We start from the raw sequence: 22,003 nt of genomic DNA, 5'->3' as shown, positions 1-22,003 counted from the left end.
TGACTGAAAATGGTCACTTAAATTTTGTGTTTGTTATACATACGTGGTGTGTCATGCATTTGTTATTACAAATGTAATTGAATTATTATCATGACAATGGTACAGTGTAACAATTTAAATAATTTGAATGGATTTGTGTGAAAATGTTTGAATGATTTTTTAAAATCATTTTTTAATCTAAAAATAATATTTTTTTTATATCTACAATAATACTAGTATCTTAATTTCCGTGTATCTATAATTTTACAACCGTAAGGTAAAATAAGGTTAAATCACGTTTAAAATCTAAAAATATAACTAGATCAAGCAAGGAAGTATCTGTTTGAGTGATAATTTTCTTCCTCGACGTCAACTGATCAAGATGGAATTGGACATCGCTAATACAAGCCAAATTTCTACCAGCAATTTTACCCCCAGTTCTACCCTCGGTCCCCCCGATCTGAGGGACGGGTACGATCTCCCAGTGTACGGTCTGGACACGGGGCGATTCTACTCCCTGCACGTTCCAGCCTTAACATGCATCTTCCTGAGTCTGATCTCGGCTATTCTGACAATAACGCTGAGTTTCAGAAAAATTCCGAGACGTGCTTTCTTTGACTGGACAAAAAGCGAAAGATTCATTGTGTACATGGCGATTTGTGATGGCGCTTTTAACGTTGCGCACAGTATGGATCATCTTCACATTGCCACAACAAAAAGTCACGTTTACCCAGCCTCGCTTTGCCAGTTCTACGGAGTCATGCTGCTGGAATTTATCATGGCTCAAACCTTCATGGTTAACATCGTTGCAGTGAACGCTTTTACACTGATGATTTTCAATAAACAGTTGAAATTCGGAAAACGAGATTGGCGTTTACTTTTGTGGATCTTCGGATTTCCTTTCCTTTTATCCATGATTGCGCTAGCAGCCAAGCAGTTTGGTCCAAATGGTTCATTGTAAGTTTTGATCATTTAACACGATTTATATATGTAGCTTTTGATTTCGTCTGAAAATGATAATACAGTATCAAGCAATTACATGAATTATTCCTGTTTATTGTTGACAATTTTTTGTATAATTTTCAGTTGTTTCTTCGACGGTGTAAATGGTGAATTGGCCCAATTTTTACTAACCACACTTCCCCTGTCTGTCATTCTGATTGTAAATGCAACACTGTACGTGATTACTTGGGCAAAACTCCGATCCATTGAAAAACACTTGAAACTGTCTCTCGGAAAACAGTCATCTGGTTCGAAAATGAAGCACGCGGCAGTCCGCGCCATGTCGTTGTTTGTTCTGGCGTTCATCTTTCAGTGGTGGGCCATGGCTCTGTTCGGAATCTGGGTGTTCGCAAACCCAGGTAGCGTGCCTCCCGCCATTCACCATACTGTGACCACATTCTCAAACGTGGGCGGAATTGTCAATCTCGGAGTGTATCTCCTGATCAGAAAGAGAGTGCAATACCAAGGTTCTGCATCGTCTGATCAAAGTCATAGCACCAAGAGATCTGGGATGAAAGAGACGAGCCATACTGACTTGTAGCATGTTTAGGGGTCATTATGTTTGATTCTCTAGTTTTAAATTAAAATTGATGTATATTTTACGCCTATGTAATCATACATTAGTATGAAATGTAAATCTACATTTAACAGAGAAAGTATATTAATTTAGTTCTGTGGAGCTTAAAACCTTTGCTTAAAAGCAATATGAGTTTGAAAAAATCATTTCTTTTTGTCAAACGAAAGATTTTTCTTCTAAGGAATATATAGCAAATCAATTTCTGTACAGGATGACAATAATTCAATTATGCTCCAATTAAGGCTTCTTAACAGCCTTTTCACACAAAAATATGGCTAAAAACTATCTAAAAACCATGATATTTTTTTCATTTTAGTAGAAAATAACATATTCGTAAAAAAAAATTTCAACATGAAAATTGCAGCTCATATTGCTATAATAACAATCTTTCTTGAATTTCGCTGAATTAAAACTGGATTGGTTTTCCTATCATGCAACAATAAAGTGAGAATTCTATGTCGTCTTTTAAATACCGGGTATTTAGGTCCTACAGCTATTGTAAATACAAATCATTCTTTCTTGCCAAACCACAACAGGAACTAGAGGAATTAGGTTAACTTTAAGTAACTTAAGGTATTTCTCCAGCCGGCAATCAAGTTTTGAAAAAAAAAACATCAAATATATAATTATATGTACATATGTATTAATCACCATCGGTGATGTTTGTGTTTTCTGTTTGTGCAGGATACTAGTGCATTGTAAGGTACATTGGCATTTTTAATTACTATTATTATTATGGATAAAGTATTATCAATGCTTTCAGTAACGAATATCTCTTAATTCAACAGATACGAGTAACATGTCTTTACAATGTATATACCAAGTATGTACATGATCTCATAATTTTTCATTCAAATGGAGGTTGTTTATTCATTCAAATTCGTCAGATATGCCAAATTTAAGAAGTCGCAATTACGATATTCATTGTCATGGTGTATAGGGAAAAAATATGTCACTCCCTATATAATAGCGAAATTGGTATTGACAAACCTGTTTACCTTGTGATCTTTAGCTTTCACCTTTCCTTTATTTTAATGCGATGCTTTTAGATTACATATATCTCTTATTTCCTGTTTGATAATTTATGAATCTGCCTTATTTACTTTTTGTTTTGAGATGAATGAGATCATTTAAAGTAAATTTGTTTATCAATTTTGAATTGGAGCATTTTTGTTTCTTAAGTAGAATAAATCGATATGTAATGAAATATTTGCATACTTATGTATAACGCAAAATGTTAACTGGTCTTATCTCATCATAAGATACATTTAGTTTAGAAAGTTTTTAACACCTCAAGATCATCTTCAATGCCCAAAATGTACTTGAGTGTCATGTTTTAAACTTTTTAATTTACTGGTTTGACAACATGACAATGTACACTTTGTATTTACATCCACCCATTAAATTCGAACTTTACAACATAACATTAATTTTAAAATATGCACTTTAACTCAAAATTACAAGAAACATAAAGCAAATGTTCAGTGTAATACATGTGCCTAGTTTCTTATTAAAAATCAATCAGATAATACTAGTATATGTAATTGATTAGACTGCATGTACCCTTTGATTACACTGCAATGCCACAGGTAAAATAAAGGATACAGAATTCTATATCCAGTGAACAAGTTTCAACATTGGCGATAGTTATAGTGTATTTATTCCGATTTGATGAAAATTGGATAAAACAAAGAGTTGTCAAGAGATTTTGTTAGCATGCTTCTTGTTAAAAACAAACGGTTTGGCACAGCATGTATGCATTAAAAGGGTCCATGTAAATTTAAAGTTTTTACTTATTCTTTTGATGTTTGTATTATCTCTTTCTGACCAAAATATGTTGTAGTCAAATAACATAAAAGAACGACATAAGTTGTGACAAATTAAAAGTACATGTATCTTACTATAACAAAGATATTTATGAACAATACGCGTCGATCGAACCGAGATCAAGATAAGAAAAAAATTTAAATCTACATCTTTGGGTCATACGGACAATCATTTTCTCATAAAAATTAAAATGTATTGCTGATAATACAAAAGACATTCCTTTGAGTGAAAAGCAATACTTAAAAAAAGTTTGTTTGCGAAGGTTGGTATTTGATAACTTAAATTTGTAGAAGGACAACATCTGTATTTAGATAAGATTTCAAAAAAGGTGACCTATATCCATATGGGGGGTAACAGAGTTATTCACTTCCGGAATTAACTGCGAGAAAAGTTCATATTGAATGCTAGGATGCTCATCGCTTGTATTTGTACTAAACTTCGCGATACCTGTTAATGATAGTTTCTTAAACTGTTAGTAATGGGTAACGAAACTGCTACTGCGCCAGAGATAAAAGACGGATACGATCTGCCTGTGTACGGACTCCATCAAGGGCACTTTTACTCCCTCCACATTCCCGCTCTCATATGCATTTTTCTAAGTTTTGCTTCAGCCATCTTGACCATAGTGCTCAGTTTCCGGCAAAAGTCATTCAAGACTTTTTTCTCGTGGTCCAAGAGCGAGCGATTGGTGGTGTATCTAGCAGTATGTGACGCAGCCTTCAATATGGCACACAGCATGGACCATCTCCACATTCTGATTACAGAAGACCATGTGTATCCTAAAGAACTGTGTCAGTTCTATGGTTTTATGTTAGCTGTTTTCATCTCGGCCCAGAATCTGATGGTGAACGTCATTGCTGTGAATGCTTTTGTACTTATTTTTATCGGCAGACAGATCAAGTTCGGATTGAAGGACTATCGTCTGTTGTTATGGACTTTCGGGGCACCATTTGTGTGCGCAACAATAGCCGCACTGGCTGGACAACTGGGGCCAAACGGATCATTGTAAGTATTAACTGTGATTGCCTTAAAATGCAAGTCACGGAACAATTTTCATAATGTTTTCTATTGCAGGATTGACATTATATGCACTGCAATAAAAGAATCAAATAAAGTCGTTTTCCGTTTTGAAACACCCGTTTGTTTTGATTAAAATGAAAATAGAATTAAAGGGGCATAGTCAGGATTTTGGTCAACGATTATTTTTCCGAATTTAATGTTTACAATGCTTCAGTAAGGCATTTTTAATAGTCAATCAAAATTTGAGTGTCATTCGTTGAGGTATGGGCCAGCTACAGAGCTTACAATTCTTTCCATTGTAAACAAAGCTTTTGTTTACATTTTGCATGTTGAAGTGAAACTTCAAGTTTTAGACCTAAAATGAATGTGTTTGACGTTAGGACATGTTCATTTATGCTGAAAATGAATAAGACTATGAAAAAATCAGCTTGAAAAAAAAATTCCGGTATATTGAACCTTTGTAAACAAAATGAGGGCACAAGCCTTGTTTACATATAAAGAATTGGGAGCTCTGTATCTTGCTTTTAATTCTACGACTGACTCTCAAACATTTCATCATTAGAAATGCATCCCTAAAGCATTGTTAATAATAAAAAGAGAAAAATTAAAATTTGACCAAAATAGTGACCACGCCCCTTTAAAGACATTTTAGACACATACTGTATATTTATATGTTTTCTTTGCTGTAAATGGGAAAATCTACGGAAGAAATATATTTGTAGTTACAAAATCTAGTAGCACAATTGGGATTTTAAGAAATGTTCCAATACTGCAATATTGTATCGGATTTAAAAGGGAGAAACATATTTATATACATTGACTAAATATAAGTGTTTAGTTATTCGTCTACATGATGTGTAAAAAAAAAATAGTCTTCAATTTTTTGACTTAATTATTTTTTCCTTTTCAGTTGCTATTTTGACGGAGTAAAAGGAACTATCTCGAATTTCCTCTTCACAACTGTACCTCTTACAATCATTCTCCTACTCAACTCCATTCTATATGGAGTTACCCTTAGAGAAATATACAAGAAAGAGAAAGATATAAAGAAAACATTAGGCAAGCAGGCATTAATCACCGAAATGAGACACGCGGCTGCGCGCGCAATGTCCGTCTTCGTTTTGGTGTTTTTGATTCAATGGTGGGCAATGGCGGTATACGGTCTGTGGACTTTCATTGACCCGGCGGCAGTGCCGGCCACTATTTATCACCTGGTAACAACATTTTCGAACATTGGCGGACTTTTGAATTTCCTTGTGTATATCTACATCAAGCGGCGTTTACATACATTTAAACCCCCCACTGACATTTCTCGCCAAAATTGTAATGGACAAGAATCAGTGCCCGGTTCTTAACGCATTTGTATTAATGTAATATACCTGTATATGTATGAAACTTAATGTATCTGATATTTTTATTACGCAGTTTTGCAACAGTTTATGTGTTGACGACGACTAGTATACATTTAGTTGATTTGACAATTCCTTATACATAAAAACTAAGTCATGAATGCACCCACAACTCTCCATTTTACATATCAGTTATGTAGGACTTTAACACGTTATGTACAATAACAAGAGTATTCCTTGATATAGGACAAGTGAATATTCTCTGAAGAAAAAGAATCCACTTGAGGATTACCCTAGGTTTGCGTGACCCTGTGCCCGGATATGTCCAGGGGATTCCCCTAGTGTGTCCCTCGCTATCTCAACTAAATCCATTTTAGAAGGAGGATTCATGTTGCCAATTTTTAGAGGTTAAGAGGTCTGAGAGAAGCAAATACGTCACAGTGTGGATTTTGATAATGAATTTTTAATTTTAAAAAATAGTTACCTGTCTCAGAGAAAATGTTTTTTACGTGTTTGTTGCACACATACATGTAATTTTAACTTTTTAGGAAACTGTCATATGAAAACAGGATACATAAGAACAGGAGTTCCACTCTCCAGACTCGGATATAAGGACAGCCATCTTCGCGAGGAATGGATCAGACATTCTTGTTTTATTACTCCTTTACGATTTTCAATATCAAAAGAAAAGTTAAGCATTAAACACGAATTTTGTGTACAAACACAAAACTATGTACATGTATAACATGATAAAAAATTTCCTTGCCAAATTCTTTAAGACATTTTTAGACCAATCACATGTTATTCATTATTGAACAAGTTGTACATATATTTTTTGTTTATGTTTTTGGTTAGATCATTAGCCTTATTTATACTTATAGATTATAATAAGACTTTTCGCCAATAAATTACGAAACGCCAGCACCGGAGTAACTGTTCATACCATTGTTATAATTTCACCACGTGTTATATCATGTCCGTAAGCTATGATTGCATTCTATTTGAAAAATCATTATCGAAAATAATTTGAAAACCTACTGTCATTCTCATTAAACAAGTCCGAAATAGGAAAAAATGAGAGTAAGGTGGTGGACACGCTTTGGCGGATCCAAGTCAGTGGGAGTTTACATCAAACAGTATATACTTGCGATGAAATAATAATGAATGATTATGTAAAGAGTGAATATATTTACCGGGAACTTATTTAGGGTATATATAGAAATTAAGATTTGACAAATGTTGAATTAATAAAATGAGTCAATTCGTTTCTTTAATGCGCGATTTTAGTTTTGATTAGAAGACGCTTGCGAAGCACGACCTCTGGTGAGAAAATCGGACAGAACTTTCCAAAACGAGGTAACCAAGGACGCGGGTTGACAGTACGTCATGAATCGCAGGCTGATACCTTGGATCGGCAATCTAGGGTTATCAAATAAATTATAAATAAAATGGATTAATTTGATGCGATTTTAGTTTTGATGAAAAGAACTTTTCAGAACAGGTGCTGAGGAACGCGGTTAGACTAATTAACGTCATAGCGTAAAAATAAAGGCCGTGTTAACCATTGGGCAGATATTTTATATTTGACAACTTTGGTTTAAAATATGCATACACAAGCGGGTTTTTTTAATTCATACATTTTTTAACTCGACAGATTGGTAGTAAACCTTAAACATTAATCTATAAACAATGAACATATTTTGTGATGTACGTCCAGATATTAATAAATGATGTATGCATAAATCGGGGAAGTTGAATGGGGAAGGACAATTTTTTTCTTCAAAACAGTCTTTTCTCTAAAATTCTTATTTGGAAGAGTAGCAAAAATTATAGTGAAATTTGAGCTTAAGAACAAAATTCAGGAATACGACGCACAAAATACCGACTCACGTGTTTGAAATTAAATTAAAACGTTTGCTATTTTTTTTCCAGTCATCTGCAACACGTACATGTATATATTATCCATTTTAGTTTATATTTTTCATCCATGTCCGCTCCTCTAAATATCCAATGCTGTTTTTTTTTAATTTTAAAGAACATGTTAAAAAAGAAATTACGAAAAAATTTTGACACAATACATGTATATATACAAAATTGAACAACAAATTAGTATGGTTCTACATATTAAGCATTGTATCATTCAAAGGTGTAGTGTTAATTCACGCGCTTGCGCGGGAAATTGCCTGGTTATAATTTAGTACATTATTAAATCATCTTAGCACTATTGTATAAATAGTGCATGCTTTGAGGATAATATTTGAAATGGACATCCCGAGAAAACCATTGTCAACAGAGGCGAAGCGGAGGTTGACAATGGTTTTCGAGTGGTGTCAATTTCAACTGCTACACTTCCAAACAGGCACTATTTATTTTATGTTAATGAATGTCTTCATTTTAAAGAAAACTTTAATGCTCTTATATAGGACTGACGTGAATTCTACGGCGAACTGTACGCGCATAATTCACGCGCAGGTAACAATTCGTTGTGTTGCCCGTTGCCAAGTGTGTTGGTGTGTTGGTAACGCTAAGGAATGCATATATTATAAACATTTATAAACCATTTGTTGCTTTACGTTCTTTCCAGAATATTTTTCACTTATGCAAGACTGTACTTTAAAATTCTAACCAAAAACCTCAGGGTATCAAGCTTGCTCCAAACCTTTTTAACCGGGTTTTCCAACGGAAAAATCCGGTTATATTAAAATGGTGAAAATGGCGGGCGGGCGGGCGGCTGCCAAAAGGGTACCCTCATTGTACAGATAACTCCTCCTACAGTTTTCAAGATAAGAAGTTGTTCTTTTGCAGATCAATTGTACATATATCAGAGGTGTGCATATTGCTATGATTTTGATTTCTTATTATTTATGAAAAAAATACCAGCTTTTGAACTTAATCATTTTTTGGTAAAATATTGCATATAGGGTACCCTTTCACCTTATCCATTTCACTGGATACGGGTTGACATGGATTGTGGATACAGTTCACAAAAACCCGGTTTGCTGTCACATTGACAGCTTTTCAGTTGTTACATGTATAATAAATAAGCTAAATTTAAGCATATTCATCAAATATATTCATTTTTTAATATTTAATAAAAAAAAAATCTGCCCGGTCAAACACCGAGTCTCGTGTGCATACTTTGAAAATACCTAATGCTGCTTCAAAATTTGTGACATTATATACACATACTTTTCGTGGTGTCAATGACTGCGCTTTTTAGTTATAGGCGTTATTGGTTTGAATTGCTTAAATGCATTGAAAAGAGAAATCATCACATGTTTGCCATTAGTATAGTATGTATCCGTGTACTGCGAAAACTTGAAGTTAAAATCAATAGCAAAAGATCAGTATAAAAAAGGGAATGTTCTCCCTAGCGTCAAATGGTTGCACGCATGTTATCACGGAGACTTTAACGCCATGCCAAAGGCGAACATGTCAGCCGGGGACAAACATGACGGATACGATCTCCCTGTGTACGGGGCGGACACCTATCTCTTCTACTCCCTTCACATCCCTGCCCTTCTCTGCATTACAGCCAGCTTTGTATCAGCTGTCATTGTTCTGGTTTTATCTTACAAGGCTAGAAATATTCGGACATTTTTCAAATGGACAAAAAGTGAACGTTTCGTGGTTTATCTGGCTATTTGTGACGGTTCCTTCAATCTGGCACACTTTACGGACCACTTCCATATACTGGTCACGCGAGACCACGTGTATCCGAAGCCGCTCTGTCAGTTTTACGGGCTGATGTTGGCCGAATTTATCACGGCCCAGAATTTGATGGTGAATATTGTAGCCATCAATGCGTTCCTACTCATGTACTTCAACCGTAACCTTAACTTTGGTACAAAGGACTACCGACTGTTAAGCTGGACCTTCGGAATACCTCTGGTTGGAGCAGCAACTGCGGCGTTGTTAAAACAGTTGGGTCCCAATGGGTCATTGTAAGTCATCATACTTATACAATCAAAATTCATACTGTAGCATTGTAATGTTTATACATGTGAAATAACTTTTTGGTTGTGTATATTTAATGGTGATTAATAACCATCAGATTTACTATAAGTTTTATCGAAATTAATTGCATAAAGTTTAGTCATTTATTGTTCATTTACTAGTAACCTGTATATCCCGGAATCCTGAAATTGGAAGTTGTTGGATATTTAGTTTGAACTACCTAAATAAATACCCTTGAATGGTATTTTCATATGGGAGTTCGATCCCAACAATACCTTTCGACTATTTTTGGGGTTTTTAAGTTGAAATATTGCTTCTCTATAATTTGTACATGCCATGGTAGCATATTACTGTCAGTTTTCGTAAAGACCATTTCTGCATATGATAGAGCATTGCCTAGAGAGTAAATTTATTATCAATTTTATGTCTTCATTGTGTCGCACCTGAGAGGTGAGATATAAACTTTATTAATTAAAAATCTTGTGGGGAAAAGTATGAATTACCAAGGAAGAAAGACACGTATTTAATTATGTAAAGATAGAAAATTCTATCATAATAGGAATATTTCCTATAAGAAACAAGTATTTTTACAGAAATAAAATTTGAATTTCCCTATAAAGAAAATGATTATTTTTACACTGAATTTTTTAAATTTATACAATATTTTTTTTTTCAAATCTTACCGGAATTTCAATCCCCATATATATAAAGTAATTTTATTTCGGTAGGAAATTCTGCATATCCTTTAGAAATATTATTATTACTTCAGGGACCATCCTTTTTTTTATTAAGGAATTTTTTAATGAAGGTAAATAGGTTCCTTTACATATGTAATCAAATTGGAGGGATTCTGTCAATCAACTAAAGCTAAGGTGTCAAATTAATATGACCGGACTTTGGGTGTTGTATTACAGATGAAGAACTTTTAAATTATAATATATTATCATTCTTCCAAGAATCATACCTAACAATTTAGATACAAAAGTCTGATTATACCTTTTTCTAATCAAACAAGATGCGCTAAATTATCGATAATTTTAACTAAGTTTCTCCTATGTTCTGCGATACATCGTCGGAAACCTACGCCAAGTCACCTGCCGACTTCGGGGGCCAACTCGTTAAATTATTTTCTCTCTATCTATGTTCTCATAGATAATTATCAATCTATTATAATTAGTTCCTTAACACATTCGTGAAGAAACAATGTCAAAAAATCGTTATCATGCTTACGCATACATCTAAAAACATCTGCATTATTTCATAACTTGATCATTTTCCTACATTATGTCAGAAACCGGAAGGATCGAGGAAAACTCGTTGATGATCGGTCTTAATTACACTTTCGGAATACACTCTGTTCTGTATTCTATATTTCATATTCCTGGTTTGAAAGTGAACAGTCGTCAAGGAAAAGCGTGCACATAGATTGAAAATTAATTCACAAGATGAAGCTATATGCCATTACGATATTTGCTCACTAGCATGAACAAACCCGAAGATTTCTTCTTTAGGAATGCCCCTTCTATATGGTGTTCCGATTGGGCCACTTCGACCTTCGCACTTTCGCCTTTAGGTCGAGGTGCGAGAGTGCAAAGGCGAAAGTGCGAAGGTGCGACGGCGAAGGAGCGAAAGTGCGAAGATGCGACGGCGAAGCGTGAGATGCGAAGGCGAAAGTGCGAAGTTGCGAAGGCGAAGAAGCGATACTACTATCGCTCCTTCGCCATCGCAACTTCGCACTCTCGCCTGCGCATCTTTGCGCTTTCGCCTTCGCTTTTTCATAATTGTGGAGCTCTCTATCGTTTAAAGACAATTTTAGCTGTATAAAAGGACATCTGAGGCAGACGATGAATTTCTTAGAAGTTATTTTCAACAGCCTGCGCAGATCCATAACTTTTTCTAAGGGGGGGTTGATGGATAATAATATTTGTCGGGGGGGGGGGGGTTCCGAGACATATTTTGGAGATTTTATTATATATAATTAATAAAAATTAAATTTTTCGGGGGGGGGGGATCCGGACCCTCTCTCCCCCTTTACTACATGTGTGAAGTTATTAATATTGAATTTTCTGGGGGGGAACCCTCTCCCCCTCTAGATCCATACAGGCACGTAGCATCAGGGGGGGGGGGGCAGCCCCCCCCCCCCCCCCCCACTTTTTCTCGCAGCAACTAATTTTTAAAAATTTACATATAAAAAATTGAATTATCATGGAGTTGGCCCCCCCACTTTTTTTGGAGGATGTAAAAATTGATATGAAAATAAGGAAATAAGGATTGAAATTGAAGTTATATACTACGCCAGCCCCCCCCCCCCCCCCCCCCTTAGGATTTTGAAGATTTTGGGAAAGTCTTATTTCCTTTTTTTTTTTTTTTTTTTTTTTTTGCTTGTCAAGATTTTTTGGATGAGTCTGCCCCCCCCCCCATCCCCCCCCCCCCCCACTTTCAAAAACGATTCTACGTGCCTGCCATACATGAGCAAGGAGTGTCGCATAATGAAATTAGAATGTTACTGTGTTTGATCCACGATAAAAGACAGCTGGTAAGTGACAGGAGTCTCATATGTATACATTATGGCGGACATTAAATTTTATGTGGAATATACGGTATAATGATTAGGCATAGCCAGCACTGGTAAACATATGTCACATTTACATAAACATTCATAGTAAGCACAATGGCCTAGCGCATGCGTACCAATAATATCATGGATTAATCGGAAAACCTTGCATGGCGTGTACATTGCCTGCATCAAATTCTATGTAATCGACCGACTTTCTGAATGCTATCTAAAAAGGCGAAGGCGAAACTGCGAAGTTTCGAAGGCGAAGGGGCGATAGTAATATCGCTCCTTCGCCTTCGCATCTTCGCACTTTCGCCATCGCATTTTCGCGCTTCGCCGTCGCATCTTCGCACTTTCGCTCCTTCGCCGTCGCACTCTCGCACTTTCGCCTTCGCAACTTCGCACTCTCGCATCTTCGACCTAAAAGCGAAAGTGCGAAGGTCGAAGTGGCCCCATCGGAACACCATACTTCTATCTTGTCAGGTTGAAGAATACGTCGATTTTGCATTGGAAGCGATATGAAAGTACATTGTATGTGGAAAAATTGTGCAAGGTGTTCCGAGAACTTCCGGTTGAGTTTTTCACATTACAATTTCCGTTAGACCTATCAATTTCCGAGTTAAAAAATATGAGTAACCAACGAAATTTAAATTCTGATTATAATGAAGCTTCACTTGTAGATTACTGTTTTTTTGTTTAAAATCGTCAAAATGGGATGAAGACATACAGAACCTTAAGATTGACTTCTGTACTAGCAAACGATTTTAGACGTCTATTGAAAATAGTTATCTCGCTGGGAAATACACTAATGCATGTTTAGCATGATTAGCATAACTGCAATACATAATACTCTCAGCATAAAGGCCACTACATATGTACATATGAGTACTGGATCGCGCAAACAACCTTTAGGGTTGCTAGGTAACGGTTTTAATTTCAAGTCCAAATAAAAACGTTCATGTTGAGCGTCTCAGTATTAGATAAGTTAAAAGTTTCTTGGTGAAAATAAATAAAAAAGACTTCACTGAAAACGTTGAACAGACAACCTAAAAATGATTAGAAGCGGGGGTCGTGTGAAGGAAACCACGAGTTACCTGCGATCAATGTTGGTGGTATGAAAAATGTGTAAAGGTAACGAAATAGTGTATATTGCGTGACTTTTAAGCTTTAGATTGAAATGAGTTTTAACACTAATAATAAATACATATAACATTTCAACAATTTCAATTACGTGTTTTGTCTGGTTATAATCAACATCTAATACTTTTATACCTCTAAGTCCTTAGGACTGTTTATTGTTTAATTCGCCAGAAATGTTAAATCATTCACATGTGAAATTTTAAACATTGACTTAACGTGACTTCCATTCATAAAGTTGGTACAAGTTCTTCGTTCTGGTTTTTGATTTATACTTGGCGTGTTTTGTGGTGGCGTTCTGATTGTACATTGTACATCTCTCTGATTTACGACTCAATCTTGATATTGGAATCGGATTTGATAGACTATCATAATATCCTGATAGATTCAGTTTTCTGGTGTTATAAAATGCATGTTCCTAATTAATTCACTTATTTTCGGAGAAATTCACGAAGAAAACCTTCTGATAGATAAGAGTTATTTAATGAGTTTTCTCGGGCGGCTAACATGTTTCATTAGAGTAATCCATCTTTGAAATTAGCTATTCTGTATGTACAATCAAAACTGCAGGTACTCGAAAAATTTAATTAAAGCTTGTATCCTGGAAAATCCAACACAATGACTAGTAACACCAAGGTTCAAAATGCCCATGAAAACTCAAGAATATCAGAATCCCATTTCGATTATTTATAATTAGACTCTCTATGTGTTTGTTTTTATGTGAATAATATCTCGCTAATTATCTATAGAAAAACGTTACAATAATATCATAAATGGCGTTATGGTACAGTCTACAGTATTCAAATAACGAGACATCTCCAATTGTCTTAACGTAATCAATTCCTGGTCAATTTTTGTAATTCCACAATTGAATGCAACCATACTAGTATGAAAATTTTCAATAGGTATATGCATTTGTAATTAGGAAATTCTCTTTTGAAGTAAAATGTTATAAACAATAATGAAAAATAGATGAGTTGGCAGGTGTACTAGTAATGGTATCATATCAATATTTTGATATTTGATACTAATAGATATATTCACAAAATTCACTTGTACCTTTCAAGTCAAAGTTTTGATCAACAAAACACCAAGGTCAATGAATAAACAATGAGTTTCCTAATTTATTGCTTTCGTACAATCAGAGAAGAAGCAATGTATATTATCATAGTAAAATAAAAAAAAATTAAAAAGATTGACTCTCTCTTTCTTTCTCTCTCCTGTCAACGAATAAAAATTCGTTTTCTTCATTTCATGCTTAAAAAATGAATATGTTAGGGCAAAAACGTATTTTTAAAAATCTCTCTCTCTCTCTCTCTCTCTCTCTCTCTCTCTCTCTCTGCTAAATCATATGCTTAGTGCTAAGCCACAGCTGGTATTGGCTAACTAAAGACGTAGAGTGTTTCGGATTGTCGTTGATTAAAGCTGACATGAATTCATAAAAGGATTAGGTCGCCATATTAGTTTCGATCGCTCCTCTACTGCCACTGGGGTATATATACCGGTTGAGAAAGTTACGGTCGGTTGCTTTCCGATCGAGGCATTCACGTTGCACGGACTTCTAAATGCATGAACTACACATTGTGCATGTAGTAAAATGTAGTAATAAAGAATAAAGAAAACAACAATCAATGAAATACAAAGTATATTTATTCTTTGATGTCCAAGGTATCTGTATTATTTTGCACAGATAGTGCTGCCTTACTTCGCATGCACATCGAACACGTGTGTCGTTCATACAGAGTGCATAATGTCTGCATCTTCTTGAAAACCCCGGCGACACTACATCCAACACAGTAGATAAATGATAGTAAATCCAAGAAAGTAACAACGTTTCTATCCGTTCCTACAAAAACTCCCCGTTTATAAAATCCATGCGATAATTGACATTGCTCTATCTGCCACAGTGTGTGGTTTGCGCATGTGCGATGTTATAACATACACAGGAAAACGGTCTACAATTATCGAGGAACTTCTGATGTATCTGCGCCTGGATTTCAGTCTGTCTTGTTTCGTCGTTTATTGGATATATCTTGCCACTGAATATTGTCATATTATTTTTGTTCAAAACGCGTTTTTACAAGTCTTTTCGTCCAAGGTAACGTGTTCGGGTGTGTGAAATTCCTGAATGGGGTGAAGCATGACGAGGGCTCTCGGCCTTATATTATATATAGGGTGTGTGTAGCGATGAGCAGAACAATAGAAATCGACAACTAATATGGCGTTAGTCGGAGATAAAAGGGAAGTAATGCGTATTTATGAATTCATGTCAGCTTTAACTGGTCAATGGTAAAAGTCAATTTGGAGGCAATAAATCAATTGATATAAACCATGACCCACTATTTAGGATTTGATTTAGAATCAAATGAAGAAAAATACTCCTGAAATTAGCCTTTAAGTTAGTAATAATTATTTAATTTTACGCTCTATTTTTGGTTGGGGATTTTGGATGGCAAATTGATCTGGTCAACAATACATCACATCACAACTGATATTAACATTTTTTGAATTTAACAAAATCTTTAAATCTTTTACATAGATTTTTCTTTTTGTAGTTGTTACTTTGACGGAGTGACCGGAAACACGACCAACTTCCTGTTTACCACCGTCCCTCTCTGCATCATTTTGCTGATTAATACCACGCTCTACATCCTTATATACCGGAAGCTCTCGGTAGAAACCAGACGCCTGCGCAAAAGCATTGGGCAGCAGTCCAGAACAATGGCAGCCAATCATAGTGCCGTGCGTTCGATGTCGTTGTTCGTTCTGGCATTCATTGTTCAGTGGTGGGCGATGGCCGTGTACGGAGTCTGGGCCTTTGTTAATCCAGATGGAGTTCCGACGGTGGTTTTCCATTTAGTCACGACTTTCTCAAACATTGGAGGGATACTGAATCTGGTTGTCTTTATCATCATCAGGAAAAGATCTTTGAAGACAGTCAATCCGACTGCAGACTGTACGGTACAATCCAATCTACCAAGGATTGAGAAACCTGAAACTGGGTAGTCTGGCGGAATTAAAATAAAATGGTTCTGAAGTTGGCATTTGGGGGATGCTGTGTGCTCCAGTTCGTACACTGTTGTATCTTGAAGAAAAGACCATGCGATTTTTTATATATATTTACAGCCTAGTTGTCGGCTGAGTTTCGGCTTGGTTTGGTTTGGACTGGCGTCATCAGAAAATCTTTGAAAAATCCATTTTCATTTAATTATGTCTGGAAATTAGACAACTTAAAATAGCATGAATTGCTCCTAAAATCATTTACATGTGTTTCAAATTAGTTTCCGAGCTAAAACTAATGGAGCGGGCTATACCACGAATATCCTGATTTAATAAAACTTAAAAGCAACTGAAGTTGACAATTTTCGTACATGAAAAATTGAATGATAGACAAGTCTGTTTCGATATTCAATGAATTCTTCAGTCCCAATTTGATATGTCAAATATCAAACCGAGCCAAAATTAGCTTGCTGCAACGTGGATATTCTGTATTTACTCTTATTTCATTATAAGAGGTAAATTTGATCGCCTGATATTAGAAATAATATTAAATTTATTTATTCTAATATAGAAAACATTTAGTTATTTTTTTTGTAACACTGGTTTCGTCCTGTATATGGAATTCGAAGAAATTACTTATTTTGAAATGAAGTTTTATTGCTACATAAGGTGCCCTTACATTTACTGTACTAGAAACCGAACTCATATCAGAAAAAAAAAACAATACGAATTTTATGAGGACTTTATAATGTTTGAATTTAATTTGTTTTGGGTTGTTTGGTTTTTTTTTTGTTATATATCTGTTTTGTTTTTTTTGTTTTTGTTTTTTTTTTTGGGGGGGGGGGGGGGGTTATGGGTTTTTTTTTTTTAAATTTCATACTATCTCAATGCTGCGTAGAAACAAATCACCAACAGAACAATCGATAAATTTTCATTACAGGTTTATCGGCAGGCACGTAGCATCAGGGGGGGGGGGGGGCCAGGGGGGGCCTGCCCCCCCCCCCCTTTTTCTCGCAGCAAAAAATTTTTTAAAATTTACATATAAAAAAATGAATTATAATGGAGTTGGCCCCCCCACTTTTTTGGAAGGTAGTAAAAAATTGATATGAAAATTAGGAAATGAGTAGTCAAATTGAAGGTACCCCCCCCCCCCCCACGGATTAGGATTTTGAAGATTTTGTGGAAACTTTAAATTTCCCCCTTGTTTTTTTTTTTTTTTTTTTTTGCTTGTCAAGATTTTTTGGATGGGTCTGGCCCCCCCCACTTTCAAAAACGATGCTACGTGCCTGTATAATCGTCAAAAAGGAATTCGATCTGACATGTTTTTCATTTTTAGTTAGATGGACTGACCCTGAACCCCCCCCCCCCCCCCAATACCACTACACCCTGCATAAAAAAAACCCACAAAAAACCATACGCATTATTTTACCGATTCACATTTTTATAACCATTGTCTGTTAGTTGAAAAAAATTCTTATTTGTGATTTTAATATGCCATATTCTTGTTTTGTTGTACAAAATCGTACAGAACTGATCTTATCAGTATTAAACTATATTGCTGGAAGTCATCGCCTTATTTGTTAATTCCTTATAAAGTTGTACTCGATCAGTTAGCAATAGATTTTATTATATTTTCATGTTAAATACTGAAATCTGATTGGTTTAGACGCAGTTGATAATCCGTTCTATTACCCTCAGCGTTAGCAACAAACTTAGCAACGGGTAACACAATGAATAGTTACATGCGCATAAATTATGCGCGTACGGTTCGGCGTAGAATTCACGTCATTTCTATATAAAAGCAATATAAAAATTCTCTAAAATTAAGACATTCAGTATAATAAAATAAATAGTGCCTGTGTGGGAGGATAACAGTTGAAATTGACATCCCTCGAAAACCATTGTCAACCTCCGCTTCGCGTCGGTTGACAATGGTTTCCTCGGGGTGTCAATTTCAACTGTTACCCTCCCAAACAGGCACTATTTATATAGTGAAGTTTCTCTGAGATGGGGTGAACTTTTATAGAATTATAATACACTGTAGTAAGCCACATCACAGCCCGGGATGTATTTTTTTTCTTACAAATTGTCACATGATATCACGTTAGTTGGGGCGTGGGGATAATTTCATCTAAGCACATACTGTATGTATGTGAGTAAAAAAGATAGTTATTATTAATTTTGTGTAAAATCATTGTACTTAACGATCTCATGAAAAATAAGGCGAATTTATTTTCAACTTCAAGTGGTAATTACGTAAATCCTTCTCACATGAAATTCCTATGAGTGACATTAGCTGTGTATTACCTCTATCTATAGATATTTGTTATACATGTATGTAACATACAAGCATTATTTTAAAATTATACATAATCATGAAAATGAATAATCACAAGCAAATTCCTCTAATATTATCAAAGTTCCAGTTTACATGAAAGATTATTGTATTTTCAAAATAACACAATCTTCTCAATAAACTTATTGATTAGGAACCATGAACATTGTCAAGCGTTTTGCCGAAACCTTCAGCAACCTGAGCAAAATCAACAACAGCACAAAATATGTTATAATTATACTTTCATGTTAAATACTGAAATCTGATTGGTTTAGATGCAGTTGATAATCCGTTCTATTACCCTCAGCGTTAGCAACACAGTTGGCAACGGGTAACATAACGAATTGTTACATGCACGTAAATGATGCGCATACTGTTCGCCGTAAAAATTCAAGTCATTCCTATAGAAAAGCAGTTAAGTTTTCTTTAAAACTATGACATTCAGTATAATAAAATAAATAGTGCCTGTTTGGGAGGATAACAGTCGAAATCGACTGTTACCCTCCCAAACAGGCACTATTTATATAATGGTGCCTTAAATTCCCGTATAAGACTGGTATGATACAAAACTGATGTACATTGACAATAACTTACTTAATTTCATATGATCAATTCATTATTTTGTTAAGAAAAATGTAAATATTAACAACAAAATACTTTCTTTTTGGGATTGTTAGGCATTATAACCATGCTGAAGTTATCAGCCACTAACAGCAGCCATTAAGCCATTAAGCCAGTAGAAGCTAACGGACTGTAAGGAAAATCGTCAAAGTACTGAGAGTACTCGAACAGAAAAATATTTTACTTAATCATCGGCATACTTTAATTAATATCAAGATGATTAATTCATCAATAGTTTGTAGGAGCTTTGACAATTTCGAAGGCAGTAAAGATCGTGTAATCAAAATCAAGGTAGATATAAACCCCTCGGAACCACCTGGTGGTACCGTTCAGCCCAAATTTGAGACCTGGAAATAAGGTCTCCTGCACTGCCCCGTAATTCGTTTGATGTACACTTTAAAGAAAAGGGAGAACACGACCCACCATTCACCAGAATATCGTTGTGAAGAGTTTAAAAAATGACAAAGTTCTAGTGAGCTAAATGGACACATTTAGATATGATAGAAGCTCTCAGACCCTTGTTATAAATATTAATTAGGAAACTTCCTCTACTTAACGCGTGTGTTTCTAAGTTCGTGTGATCAAAATCAAGGGGGATATAAAGGTTACTATAGTCAGGTACTCTTCATACATTTGCTCTAACGAAAAATAAAGTCTATTCATGATCACAATTATACAACATAACAACAAAATGAACAAATGTTTAGAATATCGATGCATATGTATTACGTAGAAGAAAACAAAACTAACACAAAAAGATTTTTTTAAAAATCACTTTCCCCCAGAAATGTAACATAAGAAGTATTCATATTCCTACGTTACCTGCCTTCTTTGTCTTTTTCACGAAAATATATATCATTCTTCAATTGACAATTCATTCCCAAATGAATATTGCTTATATTATTACAACAATTATTCTTTCATGATTAGTGTTCGTAATTAACACACATTTTCTTCATTGTGTATGAATTTGTTTTTCTTTTGTTTCTTTTTTTTAAATTACGGAATGGCTTTGCAACAGTAGCAACACCTGCAAATATTTTGGAACACACGCGTGCAGACCTAGCAATTTTTTGCCTATGCAATTGTAAAATCGCGATAAAATAAAGTTTAGCAAGCTGGGCATAAATTTTGAAAATCAAATATTGTTTTCAAAAAATAAAGCTGTTGTTAAGAATTATTCATGGTAATGTATCAAGTATTATATGATAGTTCAGCAGATTTCTAAACAAGTGCAGCGCTGCCATATGTCGACGAGAGAAGAGACGTAACTGTTAACAATCGATTTGTGGCATTGTAAGTGTGTTTGTGTGTGTTTGCTACGGATATGAAAAACTATATAAAGCGATTTCTTTACCAGTTCGGTGTTTATAACTTCAAAATCAGCTGAACAGTGTGAAAATTCAAGTAATTTCAAAGTCAGATATCTTGGATACGGGGTAATCCATTTCTATTCTTGTTAACAGCGGGGGTCATTTTTCTACGGGGGTCATTTCTCATCATGTTTAACATTAAGAAAAATAACCCCTGGGTCCTTTTTCTTTAGAAAAATCCAATTATTGAAATCTACAGAAAGGGGGGTCATTATTCTACGTCGAAAAATGACCCCCGCTCATTACTCTATACGGGGGTCATTATTCTTCTTTACAGCGGCACAGTGTTATTTTTTTAATTTTGCATAGAATTTCTCTCGTTATTCAAACTTGACGTTATTATTTGTCATGCAGAACATCAGTTACGTGCTTTTACAGAAAATCCTGCCAGGCTGACGTTTTGTTTTGGTTTTTTTTTCTTTTATACGATATTTCAACATGTTCAGTGTTCGTGCAGTTTTCAAACTGATTAAACAGACGCAATTCTAGCAGTCGTTAGCCTGGTTACTTCCATTCAAAATCTCCCGAGGATACCTGAGTAGTAAAGTAATTCTTTATCGTAATCTCTGTATAACAACTAACAATCACAGAAATTGATAAAGAATACACACGAGAGTTTCTCTTCAATTCACTTTTTCAGAAAACTGAGAATCAATGTGAAAGAAAGCACGCCGGTATACCCAATCATAATTATTCCTATTAAAACAGTGGTGTCAAACAATGGCATGTAATTTACTCCCGATTCAAATTTGAACCCTACATGCTAAAATCATGTCAAAAGCATCTATTAATTTTCACAAACAGACAGGGTCTAAAATTCGTTATTATAGTAATCCATTCTCAGTAATGCTTTTTGACTACTCCTGAAACCATACATCTTATAACAAAAAACACTTCTCTGGGATTGCTTCGGGTTTATCTACTAATTATGAAACTAAGGTAGAACAGAATAGCCCGTCCCTTGGATTAAGCTAAAAGAATCCATGACAGAAATAATAATGTCAATCACGGGGCAGGTAACAAGAAATTGTACATTGTCAATTATTTTTGCAAGCAGAGTATCGGTCCTCTGTAAAAGATGAAACCTAAACGGGTTGAATATTCGTAGCCTTTTTAGGCTATATTTATATGTACATGAGCCTACTGTAGACAAAGAACTCTGTAAAAACTGATAAAGATACAGCAACATGTTTGTAAAGCTAAAACTTTTGGATTTTTTCTTTACTAAATAATAGCTATAAGAGTTAATTAATGACTAAAACTATTAAA

General features: G+C 35.0%; 3 protein-coding genes across 3 annotated transcripts; all 3 read left to right on the top strand.

Annotated features, from left to right (window-relative positions):
• Nucleotides 1-314: 314 nt before the first annotated feature.
• LOC105339215 (uncharacterized) lies at nt 315-2,717 on the top strand. Its single transcript, XM_011444668.4, has 2 exons — nt 315-936; nt 1,066-2,717. The coding sequence occupies exons 1-2, from the start codon at nt 362-364 to the stop codon at nt 1,520-1,522; spliced, it is 1,032 nt and encodes a 343-aa protein (XP_011442970.3). The 5' UTR covers nt 315-361; the 3' UTR covers nt 1,523-2,717.
• An 866-nt stretch (nt 2,718-3,583) lies between these two features.
• LOC105339214 (uncharacterized) lies at nt 3,584-7,025 on the top strand. The gene is made up of 2 exons (XM_011444667.4): nt 3,584-4,390; nt 5,316-7,025. The coding sequence occupies exons 1-2, from the start codon at nt 3,864-3,866 to the stop codon at nt 5,758-5,760; spliced, it is 972 nt and encodes a 323-aa protein (XP_011442969.3). The 5' UTR covers nt 3,584-3,863; the 3' UTR covers nt 5,761-7,025.
• Nucleotides 7,026-9,128: 2,103 nt separating this feature from the next.
• On the top strand, nt 9,129-17,172 carry LOC105339212 (uncharacterized). The gene is made up of 2 exons (XM_011444666.4): nt 9,129-9,698; nt 15,961-17,172. Exons 1-2 carry the CDS (start codon nt 9,172-9,174, stop codon nt 16,409-16,411), a joined length of 978 nt encoding a protein of 325 aa, XP_011442968.3. The 5' UTR covers nt 9,129-9,171; the 3' UTR covers nt 16,412-17,172.
• Nucleotides 17,173-22,003: the final 4,831 nt, after the last annotated feature.

The sequence above is a fragment of the Magallana gigas genome, chromosome 6 (assembly GCF_963853765.1).
Source record: "Magallana gigas chromosome 6, xbMagGiga1.1, whole genome shotgun sequence".
In the NCBI taxonomy this organism is placed as follows: Eukaryota; Metazoa; Mollusca; class Bivalvia; order Ostreida; family Ostreidae; genus Magallana; species Magallana gigas.
This window is presented reverse-complemented; position numbering and strand designations above follow the sequence as displayed.